Raw genomic sequence first — 25475 nt, 5'->3', positions numbered from 1 at the left:
TGAATGTAGCTTTCTGACGGCTGGTTGTGAATGGTTGTGAAAGAGCTTTTGTGAACCATCTGAAGGAATACGATTATTTATTGATGTCGGTTATGGATATTCCGGCGTCAGCTGCGGTTGCAAGCAGTGGATAATAATAGAAAAAAAGCGTGTCAGTTTTTTGGTTGTTGCTTGATCGGAAGGTTTATAGCAAAGTTGTGATTAATGAGTGCTGATTTATTGCTGTCCGCTGCGGTACGGATGCTGCTCCTGACGGTGGCAGCGGCAGTGCCGGATGCCGGAAATGATTCGATAATCGACCAACCGCTGCTGACCGATGCATTTGAGGCGAACAATAGTTGTTGTGTGTTGGAAGTTGAAAATGGAACGTTGCTGCTCGGAAATGCGACCGGTGCGAAACTCGGTGGCAATAACCAGAGCCTGGTGGCCCACCTGCTGGAGGCCGGCCGATTCCAAATTCCTCTGTACAGTGTAATCTTTCTACTGGCTGTGATAGGCAATTCGCTCGTTATCCTCACTTTGGTGCAAAACAAACGGATGCGAACGATTACCAACCTGTTCCTGCTCAATCTGGCTGTGTCGGACCTGTTCCTCGGAGTGTTCTGCATGCCGTTCACCCTGGTGGGAACGCTGCTGCGGGATTTCATCTTCGGGGAGGTCATGTGCAAGCTGCTGCCATATCTGCAAGGTGAGTGGACGACAGAGAGTCCGACAGAGTGGGCTAGCTGACCGGAAAGGTTAGCAAACGGAAGGACTAATGGGTTCCGAGCACGAAAGAGGCGGGGACATTGAGTGGGGAGGGAGTGATAACTGTGCAGGAAACGCGAATTGATTTACGGCTACGAAAGGTGTGCGTAAATTGGCCGTCCCGCGGTGGTCTATCTAGGGAGAGTTTCGGACAAATCCGGCGGAATCCCGAGAGATTTATCAAGTTAGACATTTATTTGTTTGGCTTTTTCCTACTGCGGGCTAAAGCAAATGATAAATTAAACGACTGTAGGATGTTTCTAGTTGCAAACGAGACTTGCATTGAGAAAGGTTTGACCAGTTTTGGTCACAATAGGAACGGGAACGATTCGGTACCTATCAGTTGGATAGAATGAATGAAACAACACTGCTTTGCATCTACAGGATGTGCTTAAATCATTCCGGCAGTCGACAGTTCAAATCCGGGTGGTGTTTATTAATAACTAGCTGACCCGACAAACTTCGTATTGCCAAAATAACCAAAAATAACAAATAACCTGTGTTGTACATAAATCATGAATCTCGGGTGATCTTTGTCACAATCTCTAGTTTTGCAAGTTTCTGAGGAGTTCAACCTTAGATGATTCATTTTGGCATTTACGTAACTATGAAAGCATCCCAGGTAACCAATAAGCATCACCAGTGCTATTCAAATGTAGGCCAATAAGCATTTAAGTCGCCTTAAATGCTACTTAAATGCTATTTTGGCAAAATATACAGCTACTTTACTGAACCTTTTTATAGTGCAGACAATGCTAATTTACAGCTAATTACCGGCACGAAGAATTTGAATACAATTTTGGATGCCAATTTACAACACCTATGCAGTCAAAAAGCTAATATACAACAAAGTGCAGATGCGCTGATTTGCTGCTTATGTTTATACTTATTAGTTACCTGGAATGGGTAGTTTAATATACAAATTTGCAATTTTTCCTCACAGTAAAGTAGAAAACAACTCCCCTGTCCCCTCATTTCATAGCCAGAAAGCGGATAGTAATATTCGCCATGATTGTACAACATTTCGCCAAATATCATTTTGCGAAAAACCTTAAGCGGAATGTACCATTTCACGGAAAACTTTTTTGTGGAAAGTACCATTTCGCGATCCTCTCGTTACTCGCTGTCGCTCGTTTCAGGAAACCCAGGTAGACCTAGGAAAACAAATAAACCTACACAGTAGTGATTTCTGCGGGGAGTTGCCTCCCCCCAGTGGGCGGCGCTTCCGACGACGGGTCACCGGCAACACTCGCAGCCGTCTCGTCCTGAATGATCTAGTGTTACTATAGATAGTTTTTGTGGCCTTGTTATTGACTAATGTTTTATGGAAGAGTCTCGAATTTCTGGAGTTCGATTAGTTTTTGAGTTTCGCAAAAATGTCTGTTTTATTTGTATGAGAGGGGCGAGAGGTCTCTAACTATCATAAAATAAATTCAAGATTCCAAAATCTCCCACATGCCAAATTTGGTTCCATTTGATTGATTAGTTCTCAAGTTATAAGGAAATTTGTATTTCATTTGTATAGGAGCCCCCCTCTTAAAGTGTGGAGAGGTCCTAATTCACCATAGAAAATATTTTTGCCCTCGAAAACCTTCACATGCCAAATTTGGTTCCATTTGCTTGATTAGTTCTCGAGTTATGAGGAAATTTGTATTTCATTTGTATAGGAGCCCCCCCTTTTAAAGCGGGGAGATGTCCTAATTCACCATAGAAAATATTTTTGCCTCCAAAAGCCTCCACATGCCAAATTTTGTTCTATTTGCTTGATTAGTTCTCGAGTTATGAGGAAATTTGTATTTAGTTTGTATAGGAGCCCCCCCTCTTAAAGTGGGGAGGGGTCCTAATTCGCCATAGAAAATATTCTTGCCCTCGAAAACTTTCACATGCCAAATTTGGTTTCATTTGCTTGATTAGTTTTCGAGTTTTGAGGAAATTTGTATTTCGTTTGTATAGGAGCCCCCCCTTTTAAAGTGGGGAGGGATCCTAATTCGCCATAGAAAATATTCTTGCCCTCGAAAACTTTCACATGCCAAATTTTGTTCCATTTGCTTGATTAGTTCTCAAATTATGAGGAAATTTGTATTTCATTTGTATGGAAGCCCCCCCACCTAAATGGGAGAGGAGTCATAATTCCCCTTCTAAAGAGGGGAGGGGTCCCAATTTACCATAGAATAAATTCTTGTCACCAAAAGCACCCACATGCCAAATTTTGTTCTATTTGCTTGATTGGTTCTCGAGTTATGCAGTTATATGTGTTTCATTTGTATGGGAGCCCCCCCTCTTAGTGTGGGGAGGGGTTTCTAACCATCACTAAAACCTTTCCTGGCCCCAAAAACCTCTACATGCAAATTTTCACGCCGATCGGTTCAGTAGTTTTCGATTCTATAAGGAACATACGGACAAACAGACAGACAGAAATCCTTTTTTATAGGTATAGATTTGAAGCTCTTCAAGGCAGCAACATAGATCTGTTTTTGTCTGTTCTATAACGATGTAACTGTTAGACTATAAGTTTGGGCCGAAGGGTCTCAGAATTTCGTGAAATTTCACATACAGGTTCTATTTCCCGAGCGGATGCGAGGGGTAAAATAATATCAAACTGTATTATGGAAGTCGAATAATTCCTTTTTTCTTTTCCTTTTTTTCGGGTTATCCAACTGGTCTCTTAATAGCGTATAAAAAACTCTGCGCTGGGCCCTTTTGTGATGTCAACAAAGTGTCAGGGAGACCTTAAACATCAGTTCTACCTGACGAGACAGGCAATATCGACCACTAAAACACAGGTAGAGCCCCAAGCATAGCCGTCACGCCTATACCCACAGGCGGAGGCGTTTCGGCCCTGCGTGGACTCCACGAACTGTCTCTAAGATCTCTCTGCCAAAGGCCGGAATGTCATATCTTAAATATAATGATGATGATGATGAGGATGATGATAATGATGATGATGAGAAGAAAAGTGATAGATCGAATTTGTAAGTGTGCTTTGGATTTTTTGTACTACTCGAGTTGCAAAATGTGGTATAGTGAAGAAGTGGAGGATTCGTCAGCCCCGCCTGACACCGGTCCTCAACCGCGCGCCCGCTTTCAATTTTCCAACACAAACAACCACAAATGAACCAATAGGCAAGACAAATTTCGGAGCATTAGTGGTTATCTAATTATCAGGGCAAATTTAATCTTTCATCCCCTTAGCATTCATGCACTGTCCCAAGATACAAAGTAAATTGAGCGCAGCACAAGCTGGACGTTCGCGGTAGTCGACAGAAGCTTCAAAATATAGACTCACGCGCCTTCTAACCCTCGAGACCAAAGAGCTAGTGCAGCAAAACTGTGGGCTTAAACGTCTCTCTAAGACTCGACCCCTTCCCATCGACAGACTCCCCGCGGGCGGCCTTCAGAGTACAGGACAGCCACGGGGCCAATGCAAAAATCCTACTGACTCCATCTAGCGGCACCGCCCAGCCGAGACTCGAACACACGACACGAATTGATCTAATTTTCCCATATACCTAAGCACTTCGGTTATTACCCGTAATCATTATAGAGTGGGAGTTAAAAAGCCCTACACCACAACAAGGTTCAGTTTTATCGTAGGGGTGTTATGGAAGTTAGCTGTTTCCAATAATTTTAATTGCCGCATCGATTCAGCCCCTATCTATGACACTCTCGAACAGTTGTGGGTGATTATAGAAACGTCGTGTGCTATTGTCAGTGTGGGTGTCATATATTTGCCCCCCGACCGAAAATCTGATTCTCAGCTTATTCAACAGCCTATTGATTCAATCGGTTCTGTGTTGTCTCATGTGGATCCACGCACATTAGCGTTATTGTTCGGCGACTACAACCAATCTGGTTTGAACCGGGTAATTTCAGTTCCTTGCTAGACGGTTTTAACCTGCAGGGGTTGACTCAAATCAATACCACATTGAATCTGGACGGTCGCATGCTGGATCTCATTCTTGCGGACGATCTAGCTATGCCGCATGAGCCGCTGGTAGACCTGGAAGCTATTCATCCTGCTATAGCTGTGTCGCTAAATCTGCCTCTACCAATGCTGTACGACCAGCCGTCTCAAAATCTAAGATTGAATTTTCGTCGGGCTGACTATCTAGCACTCAGCGCTGCGTTTTCTGATGTTGATTGGAATACATTTTAAGTCAAATGCACGTTTACGTACGCTCAAACGCTTGCGTTCAACCGCACTACGGAAGTACTATTGCCATCGCTCTCCGTACTACAAGATTCAGTTTAATATTGCAAGCCACCGATACCGTAGCTACAATCGTTATTTGTACAACCGATATGTGAAGCACATCATCCAAGATAATCTTCGTCTGCAACCGAAACAATTCTGGTCATTTGTGAACACAAAGCGCAAGGAATATGGATTTCCGTCGTCCATGTTTTCAGGAAATTGCGTCGCCAACAGTGAACGTGAGAAGTGCGACCTTTTCGCCGAACATTTTAAATTAACATTCAATGACTCCTTCGCTTCTCGGGCACAAACTGAGGAAGCCAGCAACGTAGCACCACGTGACGCTTTCCCATTCGGAGCTGCCCCATATTAATACTGATACCGTTATTGCTGCATTGGGTAAACTGAAGACCTCGTACGCAGTAGGACCGGAGGGCATCTCTGCTAGGGAAAATGGAGCGACTGGGTGTATCTACGGACGCCATCTGCTGGTTTAGATCTTACTTAACGAAACGAAATTTATGTGTCAAAGTAGGATCTACTGTTTCCAACTGCTTCTCCAATCGATCTGGAGTTCCACAAGGCAGCCCCCTGGGCCCGCTTCTGTTCTCGATTATCATAAACGATGTCGCGCTTTTGCTTCCGAAGGACTGTCTAACTGTCAGGTGTCTAACATTAAGTATAGACAAATGCAACATAATTTCGTTTTACCGGAAGCGTACGCCAATCGAACATCACTACACTATTTCGGCCACTGCCTCCACCGTGTGCAATATGCTAAAGACCTGGGAGTGCTGCTAGACAACAAGTTAACATTCGGGAACCACTATGAAAGTATCATCTCGAGAGCAGAAGAAATTTATCCGCTACGCGCTTTGCCTTGGAGTGACCCGCTGAACCTGCCATCATACGAAGATAGCTGCCGACTGCTTGGCATTCAGCCTTTGGAGTTGAGACGACGAATTGCCCAAGCTGTCTTCGCTGCGAAGCTTCTATCCAACCACGCGGGCTGTCCTTCGCTACTGGAGCAGTTGAGCATATATGCTCCTGTTAGGCAGTTACGTCAAAGGAATTTTCTGTACCTAGAGCCGCGGAACCGCCAATTTGGAGCTCATGAACCTGTCAGAATTATGTGCCAACGTTTCAATGAAGTGTTTGAGTTATTTGACTTCAATGTTCCAGTTCATGTTTTTCGAGAGCGACAAGTCAATGTTTTCAATAGAAGCCAGAATTATTTCATTCATTAAGACAAACAGTCAAATGGATATATAAATATATAGGGTAGTTGATCCAATAGTTGTGGTAGTACCAATAGTTGCGCCACTATTCATTATTAATGCATATTTTCGTCACCGTAGCATTTTAGATAAAACAATTACATTCATTATATAAAACAGGTTTTCAGAAGTATTGGTAGTTAGACTGCACCATTTAAAATTAAAGCATTATTTGCTAAAATGCCAATTTTTCAAAATCTAACGCGCAGTTGGAACGCACAACTATAGGCGCTCATCTTTAGTTTTGCTACGATGTTTTTTCACTTAGCAACCTAGCAATGTATATGGAATAACACAATTAAAGGAGCATCAAACTTAATGAAGGAAACATTAGCGCAACTGTTGGTACAATATAATTGAATCGGAAAAATCATTTTTTCTTTATAAAGCTTCTCGTACAACGAAATCAATTGTCTTGCCTTGTGACATATACCTTGTATTTGATAAATTTATATCCCACAAGCATTAATTGAAGCATACACCTCAATAAACAAGCAAAATGAAGTTATATTGTGCTTAGTGGCGCAACTAATGGATCATCTACCCTATATAAAAAAAAGTCGAATAATTCATAACGAAACTTAAGATTATTAAACTCATCTTGCTACCAATATTGTAAATATCTGCTCGATAACAAAATGTGTTATCAATATATCTAGAAATCTACTCAATAGCAAAATATAGTATAATGCACAAAACATTAAACACAAAAATTGACAAAAATTTCCATAAAATTTTCTACGTTGATGAAAAATTCCAAAGCAAGTTGAGAAGCGAAAAAGTTGGATCAAATCCGACCGGCAACATGTAAAACCACCTAATTTGGTGGTTAAAAGTTAGAAATTAGCAATTTTAATTTTTAAGTCAAAAGTCGCAAGTTGGCAGTGAAAACTCATTGGGCGATGAGCCAAAAGCTTTCCTACCGGGTGCCTGTAAAAGTCAACCAGTCGACTGGAAGGACGCGTCAGGTATCAGGTTACTGAACGAACAAGTAATGAGCCGCGTTAAGCGCATTGAAGCAGAAACTTAACCTCACCTCATCAGCTTCTCTCTTCAATATTCCCACCGGGACCCGTTAACGTGCAAAGGCGATAGCCACCTACCAACTGCATCAACGTAACAGTTGCATCGCAGCTTTCGAGGTTGTAGGCGTCATACGGCAAGAGTTACGATGGGATGTGATTGCGAATGACACAGTGCAAAGCCACACCTACAGCACAGACGACGACCACGTGGATCTCATCTTGTTGTTTCAGAATTGAAAAGAGTGAGTGGGTTTACTAGAACAAAAGTTAGACGTGATACAGTTGCTTGCTTGATTCTGAAATGCCGAAGTAGGCCTGGAGCCGACTGTGAGGACCTTTGAGTCGTTCTCGGGTCTACTGGGAGACAAGAGAGGTCTAGGAAACCCCCACTAAAATTTTTGGTGAGTTTGATGATGATGATGATTTCAGACGACTCTCTGTCAACTCTCAGACGTGTTCCAAATGATTTGCAGGCACTTTCGAGATAATTTTTAGACGAAATTCGAATGACTCAGTTTAGACGTCTTTCAGGTAGCTTTTATCTGGCCTTTAGACGACCCTTAGAGGATTTTAGATGACATTCAGATTGCTTTAAAAACAACTTTTAGAAGGATTCAGTTTCATACAACTTTAAGGCGGGTTCAGAAGGTTTTTCAACGGCTCCCAGATGATCTTACATATCTTTGAGTTGACTTTCAGATACTTTTAGGACGACTTTTAGAAGTTCTTCGAAATAAAATTCAGACATCTTCCAGACAATTTTCAAACAACTTAACGACAACGTTCGGCTGGCTTTCAAGATTTTAAGATTTAAGCTTTCAGATGTTTTCTGGACTGAGGTTACAAAATTCAGGTCCCAGAACTAAGGTCTCAAAATTGTGGTCCCAAAATTCTGGTCTAACAATTGAAGTCCGAAAAATGAGGTCCAAAAATTCAAGTTTCAAACTTGTGTTCACAAAATTGATGTCCTAAAAAGGAGGCTTGAAAATTTTGGTCCCACAATTGAGGTGTCCAAATTGAGGTCTTAAAATTGAGGTCCCAAAATTAAGGTCCTAAAATTGGAGATCCAAAATGGAGATCACAAAACTGAGGTTCCAAAATTAGGGTCGCAAAATTGAGGTTCCAAAATTAGGGTCGCAAAATTGAGGTACCAAAATGGAGGTCTCAAAATTGATGTCACAAATTTAAGAAGGTCCAAAACTAAGGTCCTGAAACAGAGGCCCCAAAATTTAAGTAGCAAAATTGAGGTTACAAAATGGAGGTCCCGAAATGGAGGTCTCAAAATTGAAGTGCTAAACCTTAGGTCCCAAAAAAAATCTTATAGTTTAGGTCTCAACATTGAGGTCCCGACATTGACGTCCCGAAATTTTGATCCCTAAATTGAGATCGCAAAATTAGGGTCCCAAAATTGTGGTCTCAAAATTGAAGTTGCCAAAATTGAGGTCCCAAAAGATCTTTTTTTAAGTATAGGTCCCAAACTTTAGGTCTCAAGATTGAGGTCCCAAAATTAGGGTCCCGAAATTGAGATCTCAAAATTGAGGACGCAAAATTGAGGTCTTAAAAATGAGGTCCCAAAATTGAAGTCACAAATTTAGGACATAAAATTTGAGTCCCAAAATAGAGATCCTAAAATTAAGGTCCCAAAACTGAGTTCCCAAAACTAAAGTTCCAAATTCAGGTTCCAAAATTAAGGTCTCAAAATTTAGGTCACAAAATTGATGTCCCAAAATTAAGCTCCTAAAATTGTAGATGCAAAATGGAGGTCACAAAATTGTGGTTTTAAAATTAGGGTCCCAAAACTGTGGTCGCAAAATTAAGGTTCCAAAATGGAGGTCTCAAAATTGATGTCACAAAATTTAGGTCCCAAAACTGAGGTCTCAAAAATGAGTTCCCAAAAATGAGGTCTCAAAATTGAAGTCACAAATTGAAGACATAAAGTTTGAGTTTCAAAATAGAGATCCCAAAATTAAGGTCCTAAAACTGAGGCCCCAAAATTGAAGCAGCAAAATTGAGCTTACAAAATGGAGGTAACAAAATTAAAGTGCTAAAATTGAGGTCCCAAACAAAGATCTCAAAGTTTAGGTCTCAAAATTGAGATCCCGAAATTGAGATCCCTAAATTGAGACCGCAAAATTAGGGTCCCAAAATTGAAGTGCTAAAATGGAGGTCCCAAAAAAGATCTCAAAGTATAGGTCCCAAACTTTAGGTCTCAAGATTGAGGTCCCAAAATTAAGGTTCCGAAATTGAGATCTCAAAATTGAGGACGCGAAATTGAGGTCTTAAAAATGAGGACCCAAAATTGCAGTCACAAATTTGGGACATGAAATTTGAGTTCCAAAATAGAGGTCCCAAAACTGAGTCCCTAAAACTAAAGTACCAATTTCAGGACCCAAAATTAAGGTCTCAAAATTTAGGTCACAAAATTGTGGTCCCAAAATTGCACGAAATCGAAGTCCGAAAAATGAGGTCCAAAAATTCAAGTTTCAAACTTGTGGTCACAAAATTGAGGTCCCGTAAAATGAGACTTGAACATTTTGGTCCCACAATTGAAGTGTCCAAATTGAGGTCCCAAAATTCAGGTCCTAAATTCGTAGATCCAAAATGGAGGTCTCAAAATTGATGTCACAAAATTTAGGTCCCAAAACTGAGCGCTCAAAAATGAGTTTCCAAAATTGAGGTCCCAAAATTGAAGTCACAAATTTAAGACCTAAAATTTGAGTCCCAAAATAGAGATCCCAAAACTAAGGTTCTAAAACTGAGGCCCCAAAATTTAAGTAGCAAAATTGAGCTTACAAAATGGAGATCCCAAAATGGACGTCTCAAAATTAAAGTGCTAAAATTGAGGTCCCAAAAGATGATCTCAAAATTGAAGTGCTAAAATGGAGGTTCCAAAAAAAGATCAAAGTATAGGTCCCAAACTTTAGGTCTCAAGATTGAGGTCCCAAAATTAAGGTCCCGAAATTGGGATCTCAAAATTGAGGACGCGAAATTGAGGTCTTAAAAATGAGGTCCCAAAATGGAAGTCACAAATTTAGGACATAAAATTTGAGTCCCAAAATTAAGGTCTCAAACTGAGTCCCCAAAACTAAAGTACTAAATTCAGGACCCAAAATTAGGGTCTCCAAATTTTGGTCTCAAAATTGTGGTCCCGAAATTGCGAAATTCCGAGAAATGATCACAAAATTGAGGTCCCGTAAAATGAGACTTGAACATTTTGGTCCCACAATTGAAGTGTCTAAATTGAGGTCTTAAAAGTGAGGTCCCAAAATTAAGGTTCTAAAATTTTAGATCCAAAATGGAGGTCACAAAATTGAGGTCCTAAAATTAGGGTCCCAAAACTGTGGTCGCAAAATTAAGGTTCCAAAATGGAGGTCTCCAAATTGATGTCACAAAAGTTAGGTCCCAAAACTGATGTCTCAAAACTGAGTTCCCAAAATAGAGGTCTCAAAATTCGGGTCCCAAAATTGAGGTCCCAAAATTAAGGTCCTGAAATTGTGGATTCAAAATGGAGGCCACAAAATTGAGATCCTAAGATTGTGGATCCAAAATGGTGGTCACAAAATTGAGGCCCCAAAACTGAAGTCCCAAAAAATGAGGTTCCAGAATTGAGGTCACAAAGTGCAGGGCACATATTTAAGGTCCCAAAATGCAAACAAAACTCCGGTCTAAGAATTGAAGTCCGAAAACTGAGGTCCAGAAATTCAAGTTTCAAACCTGTGGTCACAAAATTGAGGTCCTATAAATGAGGCTTGAAAATTTTGGTCCCACAATTGAGGTGTCCAAATTAAGGTCTTAAAATTGAGGTCCCAAAATTAGGGTCCTAAAATTGTAGATCCAAAATGGAGGTCACAAAATTGAGGTGTCCAAATTGTGGTCTTAAAATTGAGGTCCCAAAATTCAGGTCCTAAATTTGTAGATCCAAAATGGAGGTCACAAAATTGAGGTCCCAAAATTGTGGACGCAATATTAAGGTTCCAAAATGGAGCTCTCACAATTGATGACACAAAATTTAGGTCCCATAGCTGAGGTCTCAAAAATGAGTTCTCGAAATTGAGATCTCAAAATTGAAGTCACATATTTAATTTAAATAAATTTAAATTTAAGTGCTAAAATTGAGGTTCCAAACCAAGATCTCAAAGTTGAGGTCTTAAAATTCAGATCCCTAAATTGGGATCGCAAAATTAGAGTCCCAAAATTGAGGCCTCAAAATTGAGGTCTCAAAATTGAAGTGAGGTCCCAAAAATAAGACCTCAAAGTTTAGGTCCCAAACTTTAGGTTCAAAGATTGAGGTCCTAAAATGAAGGTCCTGAAATTGAAATCTCAAAATTGAGGACACAAAATTGAGATCTTAAAAATCAAGTTCCAAAATCGAAGTCACAACTTTTGGACATAAAATTTGAGTCCCAAAATAGAGGTCCTAAAATTAAGATCGCAAAACTGAGTTCCCAAAACTAAAGTTCCAAATTCATGTCCCAAAATTAAGGTCTTAAAATTTGGGTAACAAAATTGAGGTCCCAAAATTAAGGTTCTGAAATTGTGGATTCAAAATGGAGGCCACAAAATTGAGGTCCTAAAATTGTGGATCCAAAATGGTGGTCACAAAATTGAGGTCACAAAATTGAAGTCACAAATTTAATTTCAATAAACTTAAATTAAAGTGCTAAAATTGAGGTCCCAAAAAAGATCTCAAAGTTTAGGTCTTAAAATTGAGATCCCCAAATTGGGATCGCAAAATTAGGGTTCCAAAATTGAGGTCTCAAAGTGAAATGCTAAAATTGAGGTCCCAAAAATAATATCTCAAAGTTAAGGTCCCAAACTTTAGGTCTCAAAATTGAGGTGACAAAATTAGGGTCGCGAAATTGAGATCTCAAAATTGAGGACGCAAAATTGAGGTCTTAAAAATGAGGTCCCAAAATTGAAGTCACAAATTTAGAACATAAAATTTGAGTCCCAAATTCAGATTCCAAAATTAAGGTCTCAAAATTGATGCTTCAAAATTGAGGTCCCAAAATTAAGGTCCTAAAATTGTGGATTTAACATGGAGGCCCCAAAATTGCGGTCCTAAAATTGTATATCCAAAATGTTGGTCACAAAACTGAGGTCCAAAAAAATGAGGTTCCAGAACTGAGGACACAAAATTCAAGTTCCAGAATTAAGGTCTCAAAGTTGAGGTCCCTAAATTCAAACAAAATTCCGGTCTAACAATTGAAGTCCCAAAAATGATGTCTCAAAATTCAAGTTTCAAAATTGTGGCCGCAAAATTGAAGTCCCAAAAATAAGTTCCGAAAATTTTGGTCCCAGAATTGAGGTATCCACAGAAAAAAAGCAAAGCCATGGGTGTAAGGGTCCTTAAGAACTTGACCCTTCTTTATCGACAGACTTCGCAGCCGGTTATTAGAATACAGAAAAACTACGGGACTAGTGTAAAGATCGTATTGATTTAATAGCAGCACCGCCCAGTCGGGATTCGAACCTACGACGACTGGCTCGTTAGACCAGCATCGTACCCCGGAGCTAACTGGACGGGCTGAGGTGTCCACACCTCAGAGGTCTTAAAATTGAAGTCACAAATTTAGGACCCAAAATTTGAGTTCAAAATTAAGGTCCCAAAATGAAGGTCGCAAAATTAAGGTCGCAAAATTAAGGTTCCAAAATGGAGGTCTCAAAATTGAAGTTCCAAAATGAAGGTCCCAAAATTGTGGACTCAAAATGGAGGTCTCGAAAATGAGGTTCCAAAAGAGAGGTCTCAAAATTGAAGTCACAAATTTAGGACCCAAAATTTAAGTCCCACTTGTGTGAGTCCTAAACTTGAGGCCCCAAAGTTTAACTCGCAAAATTGAGGTCACAAAATGGAGGTCCCAAAATGCAGGTCCAGATCAGTGTGCATTTCTAAGTATGTTTTCTATTTTCTGTTTTCCTGATTTTCTCCTTTTCTTTTTTTTTGCTTTTCAGTTTGTGTTTTTTCTGTTTTTGTGTTTTTCTGTTGTTCTTTTTTTAAAATGAGAAGAATGAGACAGAAAAAGATAAAAAACGGGAGAAAAAATGTGAAAAACGAAGCAGAAACAACTGCAGAAAAAAGAGGTAAAACAGAAGAACGGAACAGAGAAAGAAAAAGAGGAGAAAAGAGAACGGAACAGTGAACAGAAAAAAACGAGAGAAAAGGAAAGAAAAAGAGCCAAATAGAGGGAATACGGGACGAAAAGAGAAAAACAATTTGGCAGAAAAGGTGGGAAAACGGAGCAAAAATAAGGAAAACAAGACAAGAAAAGAGAAGAGAAGACGCAACAGATAGTAAGATAAACCAAAAGGGTATAGAAGAATAGCGAGGAAGTGAAAAAACCAATGGAAGACACGGGTAAAATGGGAACAAGAGGAGATAGGTGAGACACGAAACGGGTTAATGGGACAGAAAATAAAGAGCAAAATAGAAAAAATAAACCAAGAAAAAAGGTATAATGGGCAAGAAAAAAACCTAGCATGGGAGACAGAAAGGGAAACCGGAGAGCAAAGAAAAAAAGGAGCCCAAAAACAAAACAAAAGTGAGAGAAAACAAGGAAAAATGGAGGGAAATCGGCACCGGCGAAGAGAAAAAACGAGAAGGAGAAAAGAATAACGGAGTAGAAACGTAAAAAGTGAAGAAGAAAGATAGGAAAGAAACTAACAAGAAACGAGTCAAAAATAAGACTAAAACTAGAGGAAAAACACGGCAGGAAATGAAAAAAAAGTGGAAAGGATGGAGTGGAAACTGGCGAGAAAAAAGAAAGAAAAATTGTGACATAATGGGAGAAAAGCCGGGCAGCAAAACAAGAAAAAAAAGTGGTAAAGAAGCCAACGAGAGAAAAAAGGGAAAACGAGTCAAAATAGTCGACTTGGAAAACAGAAGATTTTCCTTCTTCATAAAGATGAGAAGGAAAAACGATAAAGGAAATGAGGACAGACTGCAAAAGAAAACAGAAAATTAGGAAAGATGAAACGAAAAAGGAAACGATAGGGGAGCAACAAAATGAAGAAAAAGAGGAAAATGAAACAAAATAATTAAAACGTGATAGAAAAGGAGGAAAACCAGAACATAATAAACGGAAAGAAGAAAAGAAGTTAACGGGACAGAAAATAATATGAAACGAGAATGCTAAACCAACTTAAATATGGAAAACGAAGAAAAGAGATGAAAAACTGAAGAGAAAAAAAAGCAAACGGAAAATCAGGATTGAAAAGCTCCAAAAATGGAAAAATTTATTAAAATAATTACTCCGGAGGAGGAAGGGGAGGGGCAATCAATCAATTGGCAATCAGTACCATCGGAAACCCACGCCCAACCATTCATTATCTGCCGCAGTTAATTTTGTTTAACTGAATCGTACGCCGCCTTAAGAACCACAAACAGGTGCACATTATCTGCAGTAGTGAGTCTTCCTACGACTTGAAAGTTGGTATCACGTTTTTGAACGGACAGCTGCTAAGTTTTGCGATGCAGAATTTTGCCTTTAGCAGCCTGCAAACTATACGGTCATCGAGAGACTAGTGACCTCCGTTATTTCTCTGGAAAAAAAAAGTCCCCAACACGGGCTTGTCCCGTAAGCACCGTCTGCATCTTTCTCATGAAATCTTTCTTACAGAAATTGCCGATCGATGAGGAGGACGAGCACTTTTAGGCCGCCTTTTCTGAGAGCTTGCGATGACCATTTTGCGATGGTCATCAATCGTCATTTGGCCGCAGTGCCAGACCCGTTGGTCTCCGCTTGTTCCCATTAGGCGAATTTTATTTTACCATTACGATCGAATCGGCTTTCGGAAACTTAACATAAATCAACGGATTTTCCGAGCCGTAAACAGAGCAAACGGGCCAGTAAGAAGTACTAAGTTTAAGACTATTCTGAAATTCAAAGTACTCCTAAGATTCTATTAAGGAAATTTTCATCAACCAAAAATCTCTCTGCTGGTTATTGTTTGCAGAAATTTCAATTTTTTGGCAAAGTCTAAAGTCAAAGCAGAATCAAAAGGTTCCGGGTGCCACCACTGTGTCGGGATGACGAAAATGCGTTGCTTCCGAAATTATATTTCCTGATGATGAAAATGAAACCTTCCGTTGTTGGTGTCGTTTTTCTGCCGATGTTCGACCGTGCTTGTAAGGGAATTAAAACGAAACACTCTGTTTGTGATGGCATAAATAGAAAGTACATTCCGCTTCTGGAATTCGTTTTTTCCTCGACAGAATTCCTAGACTGCTACTGACAGACACTGACTGCTGCTCAAGGCCAACCAAGCACTCACGTTCATTATATTTTTTCATTAATTTTCGCCATTTCAGCAAATGAATAATAATTAAGACTTATAACCCATCATGAATAATGATGGTTATACCATCATAATTGCCAGTGTAGCTAAAAGCCATCGACATGATTGAATTCCACTTGGATGGTTTAAGTGCGAAAAATAAAGTAAAAATTGCATACCACTATAATCTTCTGAAGCCGCACAGCATTCTGCTCTTTGGCACCTTACACGATTACGACAAGCAGTGACAGCGATGAAAATAATTGACGCAAAATTTAATCACGCGCTAGCTGAATCTTCAACGTGCATACAATGTTTCCCGTAGTCATTATCCTGCATGTTCGTAGCACCGTTGGCTGTGGTTATACTTCAATGCTCCCGTTAAGTGGGGAATAGAAAAAAGTTAGTGGGATTATGTTAATAAGATACGTTAGGGTTGTGGAACAAGATACGACGACATGGTTGACGTAAGACTACGTTGGTCTCAGTTGCGAAATTATATTTGGCCTGGTAGAACTAAAGCCTTAACTTTCATTCCTTCATGAATCTGTTATTGTAAAGGAAAATTTTCTTCATTTGAACGTCTTTACTTCCCTCTGGGCCAGTTGGCCAAGGTACAGTGAGGTACGACGCTGCACGCTGGTCTGACAAGCCAGTCGTATGTTTGAAATTCGGGCTATTATTATTCCTCAACTTGATGCCCCTGTCCCCTTCTTAGCTGAGACGATGACCCTCCTCCCTTTCAGACACTTGTAGAACTGCTATCGGGTCAAATGATACAGAAACGCATACCCTTTTACTTATCAACATACCTCCAAACCCCCCTCTCCCCCCTTTTATAGGCTACCACCACTTTTGTGCTGATTTTCTTATGTAAAGGAACATGTGTGCCAAGTTTGCTGAAAAACTGTCGAAGCGATTCGTAGTTATGGCATAACTTACATTCATACTCACGTTCTTCATTCCCCCCCCCTTAACAATACTCACAGAACTCACAGAATTCTAACCAACAAATAGACAGTTTTCAATAAACCTGATTATCACGGGCTCGCGGTGCTAAATATGGAACACAAATAAGAAGTATAGAAATTCAACCATGTCGCTTGCACCGGTCACGACAATGGCGCAGTAAATATTCTAAACCGACCTAGTTTTGAAGACATCTACAAATTCAATCAATGAAACCAACATTTTCGGTGTACCAAATGATAACTAAATTTAATTTTAAATAGAACCATTTTAAAGGGGGGAACCCTACTCTGGAAGATCGAAAAATAATAGATTTTCGTAAATTTTTTTGAGATGTTGGAATTTAGGTTAGGTGTTGGAGTATTTTGTTTATTGGTTAAGGTATATTTGAAGACATATTTTGGATCCCAGAATGGTAACTATTATGCTGGTGGTAGCTGGGCACATGAATGCTCTCAAAAAAAACAATTTCTTGCTGGCGGTACATGCCGGGAATTAACGAAGTATCGGAGAACCGATTTCAAGGATGGTTTTAAAACTTTAGGTCAATACCTAAATTGTTACGTAGCGGTTTTTGAAAATTCGATACCAAAATGGCGGTCATTTTTCCAAAAGAAAGAAGTTTTTCATCAAAAATCGCCAATTTTAAGAGCTTATAAAAATTAAAAAATGTATTTCTCCATACACAGTAAAAAACAGTAACAGTCCAGAGTAGGATCCCCTCTTAAAGCCATGGGTTTAATACCTGGTAAACGCCAAACAGCAAACTTATGGTCCCCTCATCATCCTAGGAATAGATCTGCCTATACTGACGACGAATTTATTATCGCGCTTCTAAATAAGCTAAAATGAATGAATGAAAACCGGGTTTTCTTTGTGGTGGCGACCTTCTTTTTTATTAGGTTAGGACCGGCCGGTTTGTGTAGTTTTCAGACTTGGCAACCCTAGGACCAACTAAGTAAAAGGGGTTGCCTTATATGTCTTGCATGACAAGAATGCGGAGGGGTAATGGGAAAAGGTAAGGGAGGGGGGGGGGTGATCCCGAGGAGCGAAACGCGAAAAAAGACATTATTTCTCTTCCGTTATAGGAATTTTTAGAGAGCAAACAGTGGCGCAATAGCTTATGCAACAGAAGGGGGAGCTGGCTGGGAAGGTACCAAAAGGGAGATGGAGGGGAGGTCGAGTAACGTGAATAATAATATATGTTCCACCATAACTCGGGAACAACAGGACGGTTCTACATCAGACTTGACAAACATGTTTATTGACATAAAATGTTGGATTTCTTCGGGAAATCTTAATAGAAAGGCGTTGAGGTTATGTTGCCGTTTCTTTTTAAGCTAGAATGCCATATATTGGTTTTATTTTTTATCTTCAGTATATAAATGAGTACTTACAATTTAGTTTCCGTTTATCACGCAATTCCAACAATAAATGCATATAAATAGTAATAATAAATAATATATAAGTAGTTTAATCAATTTGATAATTTTAAGAGAGCCACGTTGAGTTCCTAGCCACGTTAATTGACGTTTTTAGTTTAACCCTTTTCTTTCAATTCCTTATGTTATTCAACCATCACCTGTTACCGTTGGCGTTGACAGTGGTGCTAGGTCGGCCGAAGGATTACCGCGTCGTTGGCTGCGTCCTCAACATTCCCCGACCCGTAACGCTGAACTTCCGGTTCCGCTTTACCAGTTGTTTCCACAGTCAGCACCGCCAGCTTCGAAACTGGCTGACGTAGCAACCCAGTTGATGTTTGTACCCAAGCTTGACGTATCGTTCCGTCGCGTCCTGGAATAACGGACGCAATCCGACCTCGGATCCAACCGTTGTGTAACCGTCGGCCTAGTCTCTGCCCAAGATTTGAGAGGCTGTCGCGCGGGTATAATATTTAATGAATGTCACGAAAATATTTGAAATACTCTAGAAAATATTTGAAATACTCAAGAAAATATTTGAAATACTCTATTGCGAACAGCTTTCCCCGGCGACGTACGCAGCCACGCGTCAACGGTTTCCACCCACCCACCACCAGGGGGCGGAAAAATGGAGTCGAGCTAGCATGGATTGACTATGTCAGGAAAACGATCAGCTAGAGAGAGAAAGAGAGAGAGTAGGGTTCGTGGCGCGAAGAAAGGTCATAGGTCGTTGGACATAAGATAATTGAAGCCATTACCTTGTCTGAAGCCAAACCGTGAAAAGCTAATCATAGCAGTGAAACAAACAAAGATGAAATTAGATCAAAAGGTTCTATAGGAAGACAGAAGTGAAAGACAGAAATAGTCGAAGGAGGAAAGGAAAGCCGCGTATAACAAAGCAAACAACAGGTATGGCTATTCAGAGATTCTTCTACCATAGTCCCGACCTTGACCGCCTCGAACCGGATGCTAAAAAAAACCCCTCTCGCTCTTAGGACCCCTGTACTTACCCTGTGCTTACCCTGTACTTACCGTGTGCTTACCCTGTGCATACCCTGTATTTACCCCGATTGCCTGACGGTATCAGCGTGATCCGGAGCTGTACCTGAGTGTACCGAATTTGGTCCTCACGTCCGCCGCTGCCACCACGATCGTCAACCCCGAAGCTGAGAGAGCGTTTCTGCCATCGACGCCATCGCGCTTGACAGAAGCCCTGAGTGAGCCCGCAGTCGGAACACCGGAGGTCAGTCGTCGAACCCCGTTCCAAGGTCGCCGACCTGACCGCAATTGGATCCCGGTCAGCATCGAAACCGGAAGTGAAACCCCGAAGCCAAAAGGTAGGAGTTATCGAAGGGAAAAGTTGTGAATAAACGGGAAGAGTTGAGCAGAAGGTTTTCAAGTGTTTTCTTGACAGTAAGTCGCGAACGTTTGCCGTCCCTGAGGCTTGATTTAGGGGGTCTCGTAAATGCTGGGTAGTTACGACCCCGTCAGTTACAGTTGCGAGCTCCTTCGTCCACAATAACCACCAGGTCTCCTATTTTCAGAGGCTCTGCCTCCTCGTGCCATTCATTTGGAACGATGCGCGATTACGTCTCGTGGTCTGGATTTCGTGAACTAGACAGGCTGTTGAGCGCGGTTTTGACACTCTGTACTAATCGCTCCCAAATCCCTCCGAAGTGTGGAGCTGAGGGTGGATTGAAAAGCCATTTAGTGTTCGCATTGGTGAACGTTTCGGCCAATTTTTAATGCATGTCTTCGATTTCTGCTCGTAACTCACGACTAACACCTTGGAAATTTGTGCCATTGTCGGTGTAGATTTCACACGGTGCCCCTCGGCGTGCGATGAACCGACGGATCGCCAGCTTGCAGGACTCCGATGACAATGTATAGGATACCTCCAGGTGGACAGCTCGTAAATAGAACTATCCGCCTCTTTACGACACTACGCCTAATTCGAACTTGTACTGGTCCAAAATAATCGATCCCGACAAACGAAAAAGGGCGCAGGTATGGAGTGAGGCGAGATGTAAACAGAGGCGCCATCCTAGGAACAAACGGCTTCGCCTTTTCGATCTTGCAGTATTGGCAGTTCTTAGCAGTCCGTTCGACGACTGTACGTAACCTCGTCACGTGGAACCGCTCTGCTAGAGCTCGTTTACAACAGTTTCGCGGTTTCCGTGTAAGAACTTGCGATGGTACGCATCTATGACCAAATCCGTCAGACTATCGCGACAGGACTATCGGGTATTTAAAATCGTAGGTTGCATATGGTGCCATGCACAAGCGGCTGTTCACGCGTAGAACTCCTCGGTCGTCCAGAAACGGAGAAAGTTGGTAGATTTTGCTGGTTTTCTCTATTACCGTTTTTGAACCACCAGCTTTCAGCGCCGCTACTTCGTCTGGGTACATTTCTGCCTGCACCGAGGACCACAAATAGTTCTCAGCCCATTCAAGCTCTTCCTGGGTCAGATGTCTCTTTGAATTCCGTTGCACTTGCTTCTGTCCCCTCCGGCGATTCGTTAATCATCGTATCGCTGTCTCTAAATTGGATAGGTATGGTTTTAGCGGCAATATGTTGAACTGGTTCGAATCGTACTTAACTGGACGAATCCTGAGTGTGCAAATCGGTGATGTGACTTCCGCTTCGACTTTTCCGGACAAACTGACGCGACTGATCAGAGCTGTATTGGATCGAGTGATCTGTTTCGTACGCATCTCTGGGACACTCACGAGTCCCTTCGAGACGCGGCGCGGGTGGAGACAAGGTGACGGTCTATCCTGCATGCTGGTCAACATCGCTCTAGCGGGGGTGATCCGTCGAGCGGGCATCGAAACGAGAGGCACGATTTTTACCAAGAGTAGCCAACTTCTAGGCTTTGCAGATGACTTCGATATCATTGCCAGGAACTCTGCGACGGCGGAGGCAATCTACGCCAGACTGAAAGCGGAGTCTAGGAGAATTGGGCTAAAAATAAATGCGTCGAAGACCAAATACATGAAAGGAAGAGGCTCAAAGGAAACAAATGCGCGCCTCCCACGGACGGTAACCGTTGACGGCGACGAACTAGAAGTGGAAGAGGAGTTCGTGTATTTGGGATCGCTGGTGACCGCGGAGAACAACACTAGTAAGGAGATCCAGCGGCGCATCCAAGCGGGAAATCGGGCCTTCGTAAAACGCTACGATCAGGAAGCATACGCCGCCGCACGAAGCTGACAATGTACAAAACCATTATTAGACCGGTAGTTCTTTATGGACTTGAAGCCGTGACGCTGCTTACGGAGGACATACACGCCCTTGCCGTGTTCGAGCGGAAAGTGCTGCGGACGATATTTGGCGGAGTACAAACCGAAAGCGGAGAGTGGCGGAGGCGTATGAATCACGAGCTACAGGCACTGCTTGGGGAGACTCCCATCGTACATCTAGCGAAAGTTAGCAGGCTACGGTGGGCCGGACACGTCGTAAGGATGCCGGACGACAGTGCGACGAAAGTAGTCCTCTTCAACAACCCCACCGGCACCAGGAATAGGGGGGCCCAACGTGCACGATGGCCGATTTGCGGTCGAAAGCGATTTGCGACTTCTGAGACGACTAGGAAATGGGCGACGAGTGGCCCAAGACCGAGTTGAATGGAGACGAGTGCTTGAAACAGCACGAGCCACCCCTGCTCTATGCTGCTGAAGAAGAAGAAGACTTCCGCTTCGTTCCCTGCTACTTCCGGGATTGCACAAGGCAGTCATCTGGGACCGCTGGTGTTTGTCCTGTATTTTAACGATGGAATCCGTTCGCTAGAATGCCCACGTCTAGCTTTCGCGGATGATTTAAAATTGTTCAACGCTGTCCAAAACATTGACGATGCTTTGTTTCTTCAACAACAGCTAAATGCTTTTGCCAGTTGGTGCGAGACGAATCGTATGCTACTAAATCTGATCAAATGTTCTGTAATCACTTTTATAAGAAAAAAGCAACCGATTCACTTCAACTACAAACTCAATGGACTTCCAATTCAGCGAGTGGAACAAGTCAAGGATCTCGGCATGTTACTTGATGTTAAGCTAACTTTCAAACAACACGTTTCATTGATTGTTGCCAAAGCCTCTAGACAACTAGGCTTAATTATGCGAATGACACGTGACTTTAACAGCATTAAATGTTTGATAGCGCTCTACGGGTCACTGGTTCGAGCTTCCCTAGAATACTGTTCCGTAGTATGGATCCCTCACTACAATAACGCTATCTACCGCATCGAAAGTATCCAGCGTCGCTTCGTACGCTACGCTCTTCGATTGCTTCCATGGCGACAGCCAATGAGGATCGTTGCCAACTCATCCGAATCGATACTCGCGAACTTCGCCGAGAAACAGCGCGCGCCATGGTTGTTTCGGATATCTTGACATCCAACATCGACTGCCCTACCATCCTTCGTCAAATCAATGCACCAACCAGATCACTGCGGAGGTTATCTCTACTAAACTTACCTTTTCGACGGACAAATTACGATGCCAACAGCGCTATCTCTGGTCTACAGCGTTCTTTCAACCGAGTTTCGGCAGTATTTGATTTTAATTTATCACAACGAGTGTTACGTTCGAGTTTTGTCTCTATGTTTCGACGGTTTATGTATTAGTTATTAAGGTCCATTAGGGCAAGTCTTGCTTGTTGGTTATAAATTTGAAATTTGCAGTCCTGCTACGGACTTACATTGGTAGCCGACTGGTCACGCCATTTGAAGACTCGTTTGGTCTAGGAAACATGGCGTTTAAAGGCTCGTCCTTCGTCATCCCCGAGTACCAAACCCCCATTTCTCTCTTCTATGACCGTAAAACGCTTAGTACTGCTTGACTGACGCTCCACTATAACCGTATCTCCTGGCTTCAAATGGAATTTTCGAGCGCCTCGACGAGAGTCTTCACGTTGTTTAGATTTAAGCTTTGTTTCGTGATCCCTCTCGTTGACTGCATTATTGTCGCAATCTGGGTTTTCGCGACTGATCAGCGGCAGTCCTCGCTTAAGGCGGAACCGAAAGTGGCTAACGTTATTGTGTTAGTGCGACAAACACTGTACTGTACATCTCATGTGTTTGTTAAAAACCTAAACGTTTATTTTCAAATATTGCATTAGTATTGGTAATATATGTCAAATAGCGGAGCTTGCAAACATAAACAGCTGATCCGCAGCCAACCGCACTGACTACAAACATCCCGAAAAAGGGTTTGTTTTCTTTATCAAGGCATTCCGATTCAATCAAAATTAACAGCAGCAACTGAATAATGCGTAGGATCACTAGGATGTTTAATTAATCCGCTTGCATCGGATTGCGTTTTTGATTCCTGCGTTTGCGTTTTGTTTGTTTACCTCACTCTAAGCTCATCGATGCGGCGAAAGTTGAAAGCACTTTAAAAGCTCATTGATGTGACGAAAGTTTGATACTGTGTTGCTGCTTTTTCGGAAATCGCTAGTTCAACGAAATATGTGAGCAACCAAATATCTATTAACTAATTCCAAATTATACATTGGTCGCTTTTATGAACACGTAATGATCGATATGATCAGTTAAATTTATTTTCCATTAGCAATTATGTTTTGCTGAGCGTTTATTGATACATAGCAGATCGATAAATTGAATTACAAATTTTAGGAAATTATAACAGCGCTGGAAGCACTGATTACGTGGCGAAAGCGTACTCTGCCAATACAGATGCATTTTAAGGTGCAAAACAATACATGCTTCGAATGGTAGCCATTTACCCAGCCATCTTTGAGCCACTTTCGGTTTCCCCTTAATCTTTCGACCACGCATGATCTCCTCCGGAGGAACTTTTGTCACCGTGTGAGACGCTGCATTATGTGCCTGAATAGCAGCTTGTAATTCTACATTATAGTTTGATCCCGTAGAAGCAGCTATAGCCATGGACTTGTTAATTATCTTCATATAATTCTTAACCATACCGTTTTGCTGCGGGAAATGTGGCGTAGAAAATATTGTTTTGATACCCTTTTCTCGACAAAATTGGCTATAATCATCTCCATTAAAAGGAGACCCATTATCACTCTTCATACTATTTGGAAATCCTTCTCTTTCGAAGATGTCGTCGAGAATTTTCTTTGTGTACTCAAAACTGGTGGATTTCACGGGATGGGCTATTATGTACCTTGAGCGATAATCAACAACCACTAGAATGGATGCCCCCGAATTTGGTGTAAGGCCCATTGAAATCGAGAGCGATGGTTTCCCAGGCTGTCTTTGGGGTTACGGTGCGTATCATTGGGGTGGGCTTTTCTGGGCGCCCATTGACTGCACATGATTGACAAGCCATACAGAACTGTTTTATTCACCAATGGTCATACCGAACCATTTTATCTATCTGTGGTCGTACCGATCCACTTCTTTTGCCATAGAGCAAGTCAAACAGTTATTCTTTTCATTCAACTATGGTCGTACCGAACCATATTTCATCGACTAATGATCGTACCGAATCATTTCATTTGTCAATGGTCGTACCAAGCCATTCAATTCTAAGCCGTGCAGAACTGTTTTTGAACCAATGGTCGTACCGAACCATTTTGTCTATCTGTGGTCCTATCGATCCACTTCATTTACTATTTATCATGTCAAACAGTTATCCTTTTACCCAACTATGGCCGTACCGAATCACATACCTCCACTCTGTCCGAATCATTCCACTCTGTTAATCAACGCACCGAAATCCTCGGTCCAAACGGTGTTCTTCGTCCGTACGACCGGAAGACTCATCCGGCTCGAAGGACCACTTTTATATGTTCGGTTCTTCGATAACTGCACCCACGAGCGAACTTTTAGTGACCACGTGAAACGGACTGGGTATTTCGTACAGCTGAAATTGATCGAACAGCGCGGACACTACAATGATGACGACATCATCGTGTACGGTGGTCAAAAGCCAAGAGATCGTTCATTAATTCGGTTCTATTCGCGAAGTTTAAGAGTAATGATAAAGCAAATGTTCTCTCCTCTCTCAATTAATTAATTAGCATAATCGATCGAAAAACTTCTCCCTCTACATTTGAAATAGTGAACTTAATTTTAACATTATGTAACATAGTGTGATTCAATGTTGAACAGTGGTGCTTTTGATACAGCTACGGTTGTCGGAGTGGAACTGTGACCGAATGAGGGTATCGACGACGTCACCTTCGCATTATCTCCCTGTGGAGACAAACATGTTTATTGACATAAAAGAATCAGCGCAGGGGGGGGGGGGAGGCCGCATTCGGACATGACCGGCGTCGGTATTGATCAGCATTCAAGGACCATATCAGGTTGCACGATGTATGCTTATCCAGCCATAATTTAGCAATATTCATCGGTCCTGGTCAATAACGGAATAGTAGCACACGGGCTGTATCATATGCTTATGCTTATACTTATAAAAGAATCAGCGCAGGGGGATTGGCAAAAGGGGCAGACGGTCTCTTACAATTATGTAAAGGAGTGCGTTTCCCTTGCATTTCAAACGATAGGAGCTGAACGACAAGATGGGATTTCTGAAAGAGGGTAATATGGTGGCCTTTAACAAGGGGGAGGTTCAA

General features: G+C 41.7%; 1 protein-coding gene across 1 annotated transcript in view; it reads left to right on the top strand.

Moving 5' to 3' along the window:
• The first annotated feature begins 204 nt into the window (after nt 1–204).
• LOC128732412 (cholecystokinin receptor type A-like) overlaps nt 205–25475 on the top strand; it is a 125741-nt gene continuing 100470 nt past the window's right edge. The window contains exon 1 of the mRNA XM_053825659.1: nt 205–688. Within this exon, the coding sequence (XP_053681634.1) occupies nt 205–688 (484 nt within the window). The remainder of the gene's footprint in view (nt 689–25475) is intronic.

This window comes from Sabethes cyaneus, chromosome 1 (assembly GCF_943734655.1).
Source record: "Sabethes cyaneus chromosome 1, idSabCyanKW18_F2, whole genome shotgun sequence".
NCBI classification, from domain to species: domain Eukaryota; kingdom Metazoa; phylum Arthropoda; class Insecta; order Diptera; family Culicidae; genus Sabethes; species Sabethes cyaneus.
Note: the sequence above shows the minus strand (reverse complement) of the source record. Positions and strands in the feature narration are given on the sequence as shown.